This window comes from Arachis stenosperma, chromosome 5 (assembly GCF_014773155.1).
Source record: "Arachis stenosperma cultivar V10309 chromosome 5, arast.V10309.gnm1.PFL2, whole genome shotgun sequence".
Classification (NCBI taxonomy): domain Eukaryota; kingdom Viridiplantae; phylum Streptophyta; class Magnoliopsida; order Fabales; family Fabaceae; genus Arachis; species Arachis stenosperma.
The window spans coordinates 120955402-120970171 of record NC_080381.1 but is presented as its reverse complement, the minus strand read 5'-3'; the positions used below and the strand labels follow the sequence as shown (position 1 = coordinate 120970171).

Sequence of the window (14770 nt, the reverse complement as noted above, 5' to 3'; positions counted from 1 at the left end):
AATTTGCCGAGAACCAAAAAATGTCCAATCTAATTTTTTCTTTTAAATCAATTTAGATGTTTATTCCTTTTTTTTTTTGGGGTCTTGGAATTTAGATGTTTATCAAATAAAATAATACATTTGTTGTTAGTCAAAAGGGCTAGAAAGGTGTTGAGAAACCTTTGAACCGTTTCTGTAATATATAGCAAGACGTTGAAAAAAATGCCATGTGGTTATAAGGTACTAAACTAAGGTTTGGGTCCGTCTTGTCGTGCAAGTATTTCTCTCTCAAGTTGAACCTTGAAGAAGGGGTATCTTTTCTTTTTTTTTCTTTTTAAGATATATATTTCTGAATATTATGTAAATTTGACTAGGTCACCCCAAACTAAGCGTGAGCATCACGACAGTATAGAATACTCAATACTCATTCATTATATATATCATACTTTGTTTCACTTTACCATCATAAACTTCACTTCAGTTAATTAAATTCCACTAGATTTTTGTCATCTTGAACCCTTAATATATTACAACTAATATGAGTACTCCTCTTAAGCTAGGCGCTGCTTTCGGCTTTGGAACCATGTTTGGAGCCCTAATGAGTAGAGGTGCAAGAAATTTCCACTGCCATAGGGCATGTTATGCTGGCCACCATCCATGTCGCCGCCACCACCATCACCATCATCATGATCATAACCAAGAAGCTCAACAAAAGGAAGTGGCTGTGGCAGAAGATGCTCCAAAGGTTGAGGAAACTAGTGCAACTAATTAGTAGCAATATACTGTTGTTATGTGCACTACATATCTATTAAACCTATTCTTGTTGCACCAAATCTCAGTAATGGTGATGTTGTAGTTTGTAGGTTTTGGAGTTGTATTGTATGAGCTATATGTGATCAATAACACTATTTAATTTTACTATAGAATAAACCAAGTCCTGTTTAAATATTTGATTTGATTATTATTCGGATTACTTGGATGTCAATACTTGGAATCAATACATTCACTATTTAAAGGAAATTGCAACACAATTCAAAGTGCACAAAAGTTGCAGAGCTTTAAAATAATAACATTTTTTGTAAGTTTGAAACACAAGGAATTAGTCCCTCACCCCTATCAAGATTTATATGGTTTGGTTTCTTTTTTGGCAAAAAAATGGCTGCAATGAAGATTAATCATGCACGAAAGAACAATAAGCAAAAACAAGCATATAGAAGATGGAACCTCTAAAGTGCATGGTTCCTTTGGTGTGTAAAAGCACACAAATTCAATATTAACAACAATATATCATATTTCCCTGTGAAGAAGTTTGGTTACAAGAAAGGGCATAACAGATTCAATTAAAAAAAAAAAGTGTAAACATGTTCATTGTAGTTCAATGCAGGTATAACATGATATGATGATGACATAGAAGCCCTTTTGGAATCAATTGGGCTTGACATAGGTATTGTCCTCTCTAAACTTGGCAATTTGACTTCTTATCATTAGTTCCACCTGGGGTTGAACAAACATGTGGGTACTATCCAAAATATGTATGATGAATTTGTCAGATGCAGGAAGTGAAGCATTCATATTGATGATATATTGAGCCATAGGTATGTCACTGCACAAACCAATTTTGCTAATCTTTTTAGCAGAAAACAGAATATAGATCTGCAACTGTGACTGCTGTTATCTCAGCTAACTATCAGAAAACCAAATCTAATGACACAAAATTCTTCAACAAATAAGAGCAAATCACTTACTACTCTCTCCATTAATAAATCTAACAGTACATAAGAAAGCTTTTCAAATAGGAACAACATGCACTAAGAAAGAAAAATGTTACCAGGAAATGAAAACTCCTTTAATGGCATTAACCATGATGTGTAACCTATTGCTTCAAGAATTTCTCCTGAAAAGAAACCAAGACCAAGTTATATGATAGTCAGCATTCACCAAAAGAGGTATCGAATACAAAGACTACATAATAAAAATACTTGCTGAACTCAAGTCCTTCAACACTATGTGTGCATGATATTTAAAAGTATTAATCCAATGGCAGACTTGTATCAGATTAAACCCTAGATCCTTAATTTTCCGAGTAATGACTATGGTGATTCACTTTATCCTCTAAAGTGGATGCTGCACTTTACATAGAGCATAGTTGTAAGAACCGAACCGGTGATCAAACCGGTTAGACTATTGGTTTACCGATAAATTACTGGTTAAACCGATAAAACTGGTCCCACATAAATAAAAAATATAAAATAGTAAAAAATTTGAAAATTTTAAAATACATATCATCAATAGTATCTTAATTTGACACAATAAAAATAATAATCTTTAAAATTAGTTGTACTACTACAATTGAATTAATGTTCTCGGACAATATTCAATCACTCCTGAATTCACCATCATGGCATGTTCATCCAACTTATAGCAGGTAATAATAATAATAATCCTATCCTTGTCATATAGTTTTAGTTCATATATATGGTCACATTATTCAAATTAAAGTCTTAAAAGCCTTTCAAAATCACATTATACTATTGATTCTTTTTTCTAATTTCAAAACTAACAATAAATTTTCCAACACTATGCAGCAACATTATTATTAAAGGCATCACCATCAACAAAAAAAATCAACAATCTGCCATTAACTAGTTCAACAATATAACTTACATGATCAACAATCTGCCATTAAGTTATCAGTTATTCACTCCCTTCAACAAATTAAAATCTAGTTTGCAGATCAATCTGGATGAGACAGATTCTGGCACAGCAATGTTACATCAACAAAAACAACTATACCCACTACGAATCAGAACAAAAAAATCAACAATCTGCCATTAACTAGTTCAACAATATAACAAGTATAACTCAACAATATATACATAATCAACAATCTGCCATTAACCTATCAGTTATTCACTCCCTTCATCAAATTAAAATCCAACTAAATAACTAAAAAACAGAGAACATATTTCACAGTTGGGAGACCAACCTGGATGAGGCAGATTCCGGCGACGGAGAGACAGCACCGCAGCAGCGACGGAGGAAACGCGACGGAGAGGTAGCACCGCAGCAGCGACGCAGGAGACGCGGAGCCACGAACCCGACGTACTCGGACACACTGTGAAGCCGGCGAGACGAAGCAGAGGAAGAGAGTCTTCGAGACTGAGAGAGACTGCGAGGAAGAGAGTGTTGGTGTGATGAGGGGAGGAAGAGACTCGAGAAGTTGAGACTCGAGATTGTTGGTGTGATGAGGTGAGGAAGAGAGGCTTCCAGAGCTCCAGCCTCCAGGTCCAGGGGTCAGGGGACGGGTACTGGGGATTGGGGGAGCCGTTTAGGCAGGGTTAGGGCTTTTTCTCTTTAAAGAAACAAAACGACAGCGTTTTCGGTAAGCAGATTTCCGAACCGGCCGGGTTTCACAAAATCACCGGTTTGCCGGTTTTAATCCAAAACCAGGCGGTTCAAACGGTTCTCTCCGATTTTGTTCCTTATGCGGTCGATTTACTCAACCGGACCGGCCAAATGACTGGTTCACCGATTTTCTGGTCGAACCGGCCGATCCGGTCCGGTTCTTACAACTATGACATAGAGGACCAATATCTTTGTTTTTAACCCTTTACAAGAGGCAGAGAGAATGCTACAATGTTCTGAAAATCGAACAATACATCGAACCATTCCGTCTATAGATGTTCAACTAGTTCAACAGAATAACCTGATTATAATGAAATAATACATAATCGCCAATAATCAACACAAAAACATAAATATATTCTAATGTAAATCTAAAAAAATGCACAAAAATTAAAAAATTCAACATCATTATTCACTGTATTTGATTCCTATTATTAAAGCATAGGTAGCCTTCACAATTTCATTACTTACCTAAGTTGGTTATCAGGTGAAAAACGTGTCACTGTTGTGCTTGTTATATCGGAATACCTGGAAAACAAAATGATGCATATTAGTATTCAAGACAAAAATGTAAACTCAAAAACTCCACGAGCAAAGAAAATTAAACAATTGCTTGAACATCGTGATACACTATACAATGAAATTTTCAATTGTAAGCATCAAAGCTAATCAAAGGGCTTAAATAGAAATAAAATCCAGAGCAAGGGATCAGAGGAGAGAGGACCTAGAACAGAGGCAGCGACGGAAGAACGACAGAGCGGAAGCAACCCCTACGACGGCGGCACGGGAGGAAGCGGTTTTCCTTTGTTTGTTGTTCACTTGTTCTTGTTCTTAGCTGAGTCTCGTTTTTTTTTCTTGATCTTATTCTCAGATGGGTTGGGCTAGGCTTAGGAAGTCACTTAGGCCCAAAAACAAAATAGAACTTCATTTCATATATCCAAAAACAAAATAGAACTCTTTTTTTTTTTGGATATTAACCAAAAACAAAATTGAACTCTAGCAATGAGCCTTAACTCATTCGTTCTTTAAATTGGTCTCCAAAAAATTTTTTTAATCAAATTCATTCTTTAAAAATTTTAAATTAATTATATTAGTCATTTCATCACTTTGTTTATTGATGAAGTTGAAATTTACTAACATCACACATTAAGTGACACTCTAAAACACACAGGGACGGAGATACATACTACTAAAGGGGGCAATCGCCCTCCCAAAATTTTAATTTTTATTTAAAAAAAAAATAGTCTAGCCTCCTTTTTTATTTTCCAACCTCTCCCTTTTTGTTCGTACACTTTTTCAGCCTCCCTTATAATTTATACAAAAAAAACCAATCCAATAGCCTATTTTTCGCCTCCTTTTTTTATTTCTCAGCCCTCCTCCCTTTTTGTTCGTACAATTTTTCAATCCCTCCTTTTTGTTCGTACTATTCCCACTTTCACTTTGCAGGTAACAACTTTTGACTTTTTCTATTCTTCTTCTTCTTTGTCTCTTTAATCTTCTTATCTTTTACCTCTTTGACTCTTGTTTTTTTTTTTTGCATATTAAAAAAAGAGATAGTAGTTCAACAAGTGATTCTTCACTCCTCTTTCTCAAAAAAGTTCTATTTTTATTCTTTTTTATTTCAAAAAAATTATTAAACTAATAATAGAGACACATAGTCATACAAAAATAGAACAAATGAATTGTATTTAATCTAGTATTATAATTTTCTTTTATATTTTTTATTATTTTTGTGTTAGTCTTGTCTAATTTTTGTTTATGTTTTTTTATATATTTAGTTATTTTACTTAATTTATTATTATTTGTTAATTAAGTTTATGTTATTATATGTTAGTTTGTATATTTAGTTTTTTTATTAGTTAACTATTTAATTATAATTTTTATATTTTATAAAGATTTAGATTGTAATTTACACTTTTTGCTAAATATATTTTTAATTATAGGAACTTATTTGGCCATTTGAATTATGAATAAGTTCAAAACTATTGATACATTTTTTAAAAGAAAATATCAAGAGAATGAAAATGCTTCTACTATTACTACTCCAATGCTTGAGGGGTCATCAAATTTCATTACTTCAAGTTTTTCATTGAATAGTTCAAAGCGTCCACGATTTCTTCCAAATCAACTGGATATTTTTTGTTTGGAAAGAGATCCTGGAATGCGACCAATGATTTGGAAGTTTTCTCCAAATCAAAGAGATGAAATCCGTCGGGCTTATATTAAAGTTGGGCCAAATCAACCAATTCTTGATAATTATTCATTTTCTGGTGATAAAAGTCATTGTCGCTTTCAAGCTTCTTGATTTAAATTGTTCCCATCTTGGTTAGAATATTCTATAGAAGATGATGCTATATATTATTTTCCATGCTTTCTTTTTGCTAAAGAACCTTCAATCAATACGGGTTCAAATGCTTTTATTGAGAATGGGTTTCAGGAATTGAAAGAAAGTAAATAGTGGAAAAGAATGTGCTCTTTTGAATCACATTGGCAAAGGTCCCAACTCATTCCATCATAAGGCGCTGAAATCATGTGATGATTTGACGAAACAATCACAACATATTGACAAACTTCTTCATAAGCAAACATAAGAAGAGATTGAAAAGAAACGAATTCGACTAGGAGCATCTATAGATTGCATTAGATGGTTGACATTTTAAGGTTGCGCATACAGAGGACATGATGAAAGCCAAAGTTCAAACAACAGGGGTAACTTTTTTAAAATGTTGAAATTTTTGGGATCTTACAATGAAAGAGTGAAAAAGAATGTTTTGAGAAATGCTCCAAAAAATGCTAAGTATACTTCAAATGATGTCCAAAAGAAATTCTACATTCTTGTACTAGGTGAGAAATTCAATTAGAGAAGAGATTGGATATGCCAAATTTTGTATTATTGTTGATGAAGCTAGAGATGAATCTAAAAAGGAGCAAATGGCCATTGTTTTAAGATTTGTTACTCTAGATGGTTTTGTTAAAGAGAGATTCTCTGATCTTGTGCATGTCACTGATACTTGTGCAACAACTTTAAAGAAAGAATTGATTTCTGTCCTTTCTCATTATAACCTCCAAGTTGAAAATATTAGGGGTCAGGGTATGATGGTGCTAGCAACATGCGGGGTGAGTGGAATGGTTTTGCGAACTTTGTTTCTTAAGATCTCCACAAGCATATTATGTACATGTTTTGCTCATAGGTTACAATTAGCATTAGTGGCAGTTTCAAGAGAGATACTTCAAATTCATGAATTTTTTACTCAATTATATTGTCACTATTGTTAGTGCTTCTTCAAAAGACATGATCAATTACAAGAAGCTCAAGCAATTGAAAAAACAATTGGTTGCTCAAAATTAGAAACAAGCAAAGGTGCGAATCAAATAAGCATTTTACAAAGAGATGGGGATACTCGATGGAGCTCTCACTTAATTCTATTGCAATTGGTAAGTGACTGCTACCTGTTCTCAAATATTATTAAAGAGACAACTTATAGGTGAGACTTATGGTGTTAGTAAATATTATTGTTATTTGAATTTGTTTTCACTTTACACTTGATGAAGAGATTATGGGAATTACTAATGTTCTTTGCCAAGCACTGCACAACAATCTCAAGATATTCTTAATGCAATGCATATTGTTTCTCACATCAAAGTTACTTCTTCAACAATTAAGATGGTAGATGGTGCAATTTTCTTGCAAATGTTAAAGATTTTGTGAAAAGCATGAAATTGAAGTCCCTAATAAGCACATATGTTTTTGGAAGAGGTCGATCTCGTCAACCAAGTGTGATAGTTGAGCATCATTATCGAATAGATGTATTTTTAACAATAATTGACTCTCAAATACAAGAGTTGAATAGTAGATTTAATGAGCAAACAATAGAGCTTTTGACTTTGAGTTGTGCTTTGGATTCTAAGAACAATTTCAAATCATTTAATATTGAAGAAATTAGCAAGTTAGCAGAGAAGATTTATCCCTTTGACTTTCCTTTTAATGAGCTAAATATTTTCAAATCTCAGTTGCAACATTATCAGCATGATATACCAAATTATTTGAAAGGCATTGGTACACTTTTTGAATTGTGCAATAAGTTACAAGAAACGGAAAAATCAAGAACTTATCATATGGTTGATAGATTAATATGTCGTATTTTGACTCTACCAGTATCTACAGCAACAACAGAAAGAACTTTTTCAGCAATGAAAATTGTTAAGATAAGACTCCGAAGTAAGATGTGGCTGATGAATTTTTTATAGACAATTCGGTCATCTATATAGAAAAAGAATTAGCAGCTATTTTCGACACAAATTTAATTATAGATGATTTTAAAAATAAAAAAAAAACGTTGAATAGCCTTTTCATGATACAAAATTGTAAGTGGTAACTTTTATATATTATTGTCTTACTTTGATTGAGATTATATATTTAATTTTTTTAATTTTATCAATAGAAATAGTAAATAAAATAACTTTTTAGTAAATTATTAAACACCGTTTCCCCTAAATAGTTAGTCTAGCTCCGCCTCTGAAAACACATCTAAAAATCTTAATTGACTATTAAGATAATAAATTTATGAAATTAGATCAAATCAAAACTTATTTGTAGGGAAAAACTTGAGGAATTGGAATCTCTCAATGTGGAGTTGATTTATCTAATTTAATAAACTAATCATGTTAATAGTCAATTAAGATTTTTAGGTGTGTATTGGAGTGTCATTTAACGTTACATTAGCAAATTTTGATACTATTAACAAATAAAATGATAGAAGTATTAACATAACTAATTTAAAATTTTTAAAAATAAATTTAATTAAAAAAATCTTTCAGAGACCAATTTAAAATATGAGTAATTCTTTAAGGATTAATTTGACTATTTACTCGTTAAAATAATAAGAATATAGTGCAGCTGAAGCTTGAATGAGATGGTAAATTTGTCTGTCTCTTGAAGTGTCTCTTGAAGAGCTGCACCAAATTCGATTTTCAAAGGGATTGGAATGGAGTTTAATAACCTCATAGTATGAGTGAGTAGGTACGTGATTTGTGTAATGGCCAAAAATAAAAAAGAAATAAAGTATTTCTAAAAAAATCACCTATTATTAATAAACTAAAAATACAACATTCATTGCTTAATAAGGATGTTCAAGGATCAACCTTTTAAAATTATAATACATGTGAAATATAATAATACATATACATTCAATTATAACCTTAAGAAAGATGAAATAAAATGTATCAGTCATTATTGTTGCACCTATATTGTAATGGTATAAAAAATGAACTTATTTTAATTAGAAAATTAGGAATGGAAAAAAAATAATTAATCAGATAAACGAGAGAATTAGGATGAATGAGGAACGTTCTAAAATATTTTATAATTAACATATTTACTAAGAGGTAATGATCAATTTGGTACTCGAAAGATTCAAACGCTGATATTTTGGTATCTGACTATTGTTATTGACAAAAAGGTACTTAAATGTTTAAAATTTTTGTCAAGTGTGTCCATGTGTTTGCCGGATCATAGCTCCGGTGAGTACGATGTTTACGTGAATGCCGGTTTTTGCTGATAAGATGAGTTTTATATTAGATGAAATTTCTAATTAAAACTATGCTTATCCTAGCTGGAAATTAAGTTAACCTAATTAATCTAGTTTTTGTCTCAATTTAATCTTTTTCTAAAACCCAATTTTGCTCTTTTCGTTCACTCGTAGAGCAGGATCCCAATCGGGAAGATGCAAGCAACTAGGACTCGTGAAAAAGGTGGAACGGTGAGAAAGCACTCATCCATTCAAGTCTTCGACGTGGATGGGGGTTCAGGAATTGTGAGTAAAATCTACGATGGGTGTTGCTTTTGCCCCCTTCCAGTGGTTCCGTTGAAGTCGAAGACAAGTAGCAACCCTGATAGATAGTTTTTACGTTGCCCTATGTGGAAAGTAAGCTTAGAATGTTGATGGATACGTGACAAAATGATACAATCTTATTGGGTTTGTTTTCTCCACTTATTTAGATTTAGTTTTCGATCGCACTCTGATTCATAAAATTTTTGTACCGTGCTAGAACACACAAAGACGTTGGGGGTATTTTCAATGGTTGGATGAAATAGAATAGCAATGTGTGAAAGGAGAAGTTTCTTCAGAGAATAGCAACATGGTGGGCATAGCAGAACCAAAGAAAAAAAGTAGAATCAATCTGGAGTGTAGTGATGGCCAGGAAAAGGATAGGCTGATGATGGTGCTTTCTGTTGTGAATGACATGAAGGAGCAGTTGAAGAGGGTTGAGTTGTTGTTGATTGTTATCTGTATATTGTTTGGGTTAAATTTGGTTTTGAGTATGCTTTGTTTGGCTAAGTAGGAAGACAATGGTTAAATTTAAGAGTTTAGAATGAAATTTTATTTCTTTGTAAGGTTCTCCTCATTGTAATTGAGATGAAGTAATGGATGCTATGTTATTATTATTCTGTGACTGAGTTATTGTTGCTGAATTGTAAGCAAGCTATATATAAGATAGGTAAGCATTTAAGAAAAGATGCCAAAAACAGAAGCTGAATAAAAGACTTGTCTCATAGCATGAAATCATAATCCGTAAGTATTCAGATTAACATACTTCAGACCCAAAATAACACAAGCCAACCCCAAAAAAATCTAACATGGCATAGTAACACTTATGCAAATAGCAAGTACTACTAATCCAAGATGACAGTAACAAAATCACAAAAAACTTGATTAGCACTTAACATGCCATAATGGCACTTAGGTGCAAAATAACTACATCAGGTCCAACATGAAACTAAAAACAAATTAAAAACCCAACAAAGTAAGGTCACTTCTTGTTGCTTGCTGAAGGCTTTGATGGTGGTGGTCCAGTTTGCTTTTTCTTCTTCAAGAATGGGGTGGGCATGAAGCCTGTGAACCTACTCTGTGTGGCTAGGCTCATTGCTGCCATGTTTTCTTAGTCACAATTGGTGGCCTAGATGTGGCTGAAGGTTGGGCTTGAAGAGTGGGCTTAACCAATGGACCTTGTGGCATTGACCCATACCTAATACTTGGTCCTGCAGCATTGGTTGGAGGATGTGGGATCTGAGATTTAAACCCACCAGCATGCCTGACAACCCTAGGTTGAGTAGGGGATGGTGGTGCAGCTGCAACATTTTGTGTGAGAGTGGGAGGTGTTGCTGAGCTTGCTATTGTTCCTCTTCGAGTGGTCTTGCCCCTTCCTCTTGTTGGTGGTATTGATGGTGTTGGTGCTAGTGGCCTTGCTAACACTGGAGGTGCTGCTTCTGATATGGTTGCTGGTGTAGTATTGGCATTAGGGGGTGGATCAGTTGTTGTAGTAAACACATCAGGCTCAGTGTTATGTATCAATAAGGTGTTTAGTTTTAAAAAAAGGCTTTCTCAGTTTCAGGTCCAATATTTTGCAAAGAATAAAGTTGGCTAAAACACAATTATTTACCTCATCAGGCTGACTTTCTGGGTGATTTTGAGTAAGGTCTTCCTCATCTGCAACATGTGCAGCATGTGCAGCCTCTATGGTCTCCTCCCAATTAGCTTTTTGCTCTCTAGCTTCATCGTCATCAATTCCTTCTTCTTCAGCTGCTACTCCAGTTGATCTCTCAGGACAAGTTCTACTATTATGTCCAACCTTGCAGACACACAATGAATAAAGTAAATCAGCATTCATCAAATTTAGAAATGATTCAATGATATTATGTAAGTAAATAGTAGAGAATAAATTTGTTTGACTTACTCTCTTGCAGGTTTGACATGTTATCTGGCTATATTATCTCTTGGCATTGTATTGGCTCCTAAAATTTTGTTCGCTGCTGTCCTTCTTCCTTTTCTTTGAAGGTCTGCCAATAGGCCTCTTGTATAGAGGAGGCAGACAAGGCAACCCTTCATGATACTCCCAATACTCTTGACTTGGTATGCTGTTAATGTGAAACTGGTAAGTCCTGTTGTATGTCTCAATGGTGAGCTTGTGATGGACATAGTCTTTAGGCTTCTCATTCTTCCTCTGGATTGCTGCAATACCATGACAACATGGTAGTCCAGTCAGCTGCCATTTTCTGCAAGAATATGTTCTGTCTCGTGTGTTCACCCTCACTCTATGTTGCCACTTTCTAACTTCAAATTCGTTGTGCTCATCATCACCACATCATTGTGCCTTCCAATAGTTAACTTTTTTTTCTCCTTCTTTAATCTACTGACTTGTATAGGGGTTATTTGTCCAGTGTAAGCCATCAGTGCGTCCTTATGAGTTGCCATCATCTTCATGATATAGAACCTGAGCTCCTCAAGCATTGTCAATATGCTTTTCCCACGCAGACCCACAATGGTTAAGTTAAACGATTCACGGTTATTGCTAGTCAAACTATCTACCTTTGGCCACTCAAAAAACTTGCTTCTCAACCACTGTTCTTGCTCAAATATGTCCAAATACTCCCACGCCTGTTTATTGATCCATTTCACATTAGCCATTGCATCTTTGAACTCTTGATCAGTAGTTGCTTTTGCACATTGCCAGAATGCTCCGTTAAGTTCCTTATCCTTCCATCGTTTGTTTAGGTTTCTCCACATATGCATACAACAAAATCTGTGTTTCACACCTGGCATCACATCCTGTAATGCTGGTATCAATCCCTGCATTCATAGGTAAACTCACCAATTAGCATTAATAGATTTGATTTACTCAAATAAGAATATAAGAGTACCAGTGATTGGATACAGTGATTTTACAAAACAGAAACATTGATTTTACCTGCTATATTTTCTGTAGCTGCTTTCTCTGCCCTTAACTCATCCACCACTGGTTCTTCAGTGTTAGCACCTTCATTGGCAACATGTGCATCATCATCATTGGTCTCATGTGTTTGTTCATCTACTGTTTCAGCTTCTCGAGGATCACCCTCAGGCTGTTCAGATTCAGCAGCTCTTCTTTCTTGGAATAAACCACTTGGTGGTGGTCTTGGATGCCTCTTTCTCACCCTCTTAACAACTTTCTCTGTAGCTGCAGGTTGTTCAGTGTCTTTATCCCTATTCCCGTGATTCACACCATCATTCATATCACCACCCTCACATTTATCCGACTCGTTAACATCAACAGCCTCCTAAGTCACATCTTCATTCAAAGTCTCCTTCACAGCAACTATCAAAGCCTTATTCAACTGATTAACCTCACCAGTGGCCTCATTCACAATTTCAGTTTTCCTCTCATCACCAGGTGGATTGACCTCAACCACACTCTCACTACTACCATCAGACACCACATTGTCATCAAATATTTCATGGTTGGCATCAATGGGGTGATCAAAATAGAGATGGACAGTGTTGTCATTTTTAATCACACTCTCACACATCCTCATCATTTCAGCATCTGTCCTAAGCACTTTAAGACCCTTACCTAATTCGAAACCAGGTTCTAGCCAATACGCTTTATTTTATCCAGGGTAACCCAGGTCTATAAATAATCCCTCAACAAAAAATAAATTACATGTCTCCACATTCACCCTGTGTATCTCAGTTACTAAACTCCCTTCGTATATCACACTACCATCTCTAACCCTTTTCAAGCAACCCATGTGATGATACACAAACGTTACTACACGATCCATCTAAGAAATAGTAGAGAAAAGATACAATGAATAAACAAGATGTCACAAGCAAACAAAATAAACCAGTACTTAAACAAAGAACATGAAGCAGAACGTACCTCTTCGTAGGGTTGCTCCTAGTAAAGAATAGTGATCCAACGATGCCACTTGATTCGACAATGTCTCTCGCCTAGTATCGTTCTTCTTCACGCCAAGCTTCCAGAGCAACGTCTCTCCCTCTCTACGTGACCTTTGAGTTTTACTAGCAGTGACACACTAAGTCACAGTAACTCAGTAACTACTTTATAGCATTTGCTAATTGGGTTTTAGGACAAAATTAAATTGGGACAAAAACTAGATTAATTAGGTTAACTTAATTTCCAGCTAGGATAAGCATACTTTTAATTACAAATTCCATCTAATATAAAACTCATCTTGTTAGCAAAAATCAGCGTCCAGGTAAGCATCGTGCTCACCGGAGCTATGGTCTGGCAAGCATGTGGACACGCTTGACAAAAATTTTAAACATTTAAATACCTTTTTGTCAATAACAATAGTTAAATACCAAAATGTCAGCATTTGAATCTTTTGAGTATCGAATTGGTTATTACCTCTATTTACTAATTTGGTATTACAATACTTATTTCTTATTTATACTACTTTTATTAATATTTATTATCTAATTCTATCTCTAATAATAATTGAGTCCAGTTCGATTACACTCAATAAATCAGCACTTATCTTATCTCTATTTATAATATTATTTTTTAAAATATCTATTAGTTAGTTCTTTTTTCTATTTATTAAACTAGTGTTACTCATTACTTCTAGCACTTTGGATATCCTTCATTGATAACAACTAATCATTTAAGGTACAGGTCAACCCATTATTTGGAGCAAGGTATTTTCCAATTGCATTTTACTGAATGTCCTAAAACGGCTAATTTTTTTAACTAATGGAAGTTGTTGTTGTGTTATCCTCAGTTATAAAAAAGTTGTGTTTTAATTTAATATGAAGGTGAATTTTGTTTTAATTTAAATTATTAAATCAGAGCCTCAGATTTATAGAGATAAAAGTTAAATTGAAATTTACAAGTCAGATTTCTAGTTAGATAAGTTTGAATTGTGGGGTCATTTGTGATTTTTTTTTATTTTAACCCAAAGACAATTAAATGGATAAGATTTATATGTAAATAAAAAAAATAAATTCAAAATAGAACTAGATCTTATTACTACCAAGATTAGAATGTGAGTGATAATGTATTAAAAAAATAGATGATAGAATTATGTTAAGAGTATATTATCATTGTTAGATTTTATTACAAATATCTAATAGAGTGAGAGATTTGTATGTGAGAATTCGTCTGATCTTATTGTTCATTTCATATTGTCATTTAAAGAATTAAAATGTGTAATTTGTGAAAGGATAAATCCTTAAATTTTGTACAGACATTCTATATCAGTATTTGGTGGGTTTGTTCATTTTCAATCTATGTATGTCACTGATAAAGCGAGTATGCAAGAGATGAACTAGATCACAAGTGCCATTTATCGAGTTATACATTGTATTTAAATAATTTGAAACCGATCGAAATATTGAATGAAGAGACTACAACAGAGACAGTAAAGAGAGGTTTGAAAGTAACTATGTGATTGTTTATCCAAATAAAGACGAGGATCAAGCTGATGGCGCTATAGAGACAAATGTGGTAGAGATATCAAATGAACTAGTAAACCAGTATTTTTTGAAGAATTATCTTTTATGCGCACGCTAAATCTGGAGGCTATACATACAACAAAATTTTTTAA

The 14770-nt window shown here is 33.9% G+C and overlaps 1 protein-coding gene across 3 annotated transcripts; it reads right to left on the bottom strand.

Moving 5' to 3' along the window:
* Positions 1-487: 487 nt before the first annotated feature.
* LOC130982738 (general transcription and DNA repair factor IIH subunit TFB5-like) lies at positions 488-4260 on the bottom strand. Of its 3 annotated transcripts, none has more exons than XM_057906814.1 (5): positions 4109-4260; positions 3856-3912; positions 2966-3685; positions 1808-1873; positions 488-1582 (listed from the first exon to the last, which is right to left on the bottom strand). In XM_057906814.1, exons 4-5 carry the CDS (start codon positions 1840-1842, stop codon positions 1405-1407), a joined length of 213 nt encoding a protein of 70 aa, XP_057762797.1. In that variant the 5' UTR covers positions 1843-1873; positions 2966-3685; positions 3856-3912; positions 4109-4260; the 3' UTR covers positions 488-1404. The 3 variants fall into 3 exon arrangements, with proteins under 3 accessions (XP_057762797.1, XP_057762798.1, XP_057762799.1); XM_057906815.1 differs by having other exon boundaries at positions 2966-3667; XM_057906816.1 differs by lacking the exons at positions 2966-3685; positions 3856-3912; positions 4109-4260 and adding an exon at positions 2644-2935.
* Positions 4261-14770: the final 10510 nt, after the last annotated feature.

Excerpts from the sequence above, each read along its gene's own strand:
- LOC130982738 (XM_057906814.1), bottom strand. The coding sequence starts at position 1,842 with ATGGTTAATGCCATTAAAGGAGTTTTCATTTCCTG. Across the intron at positions 1,583-1,807 it reads AAAGGAGTTTTCATTTCCTG|TGACATACCTATGGCTCAAT; the intron begins GTAACATTTTTC and ends TGGTTTGTGCAG.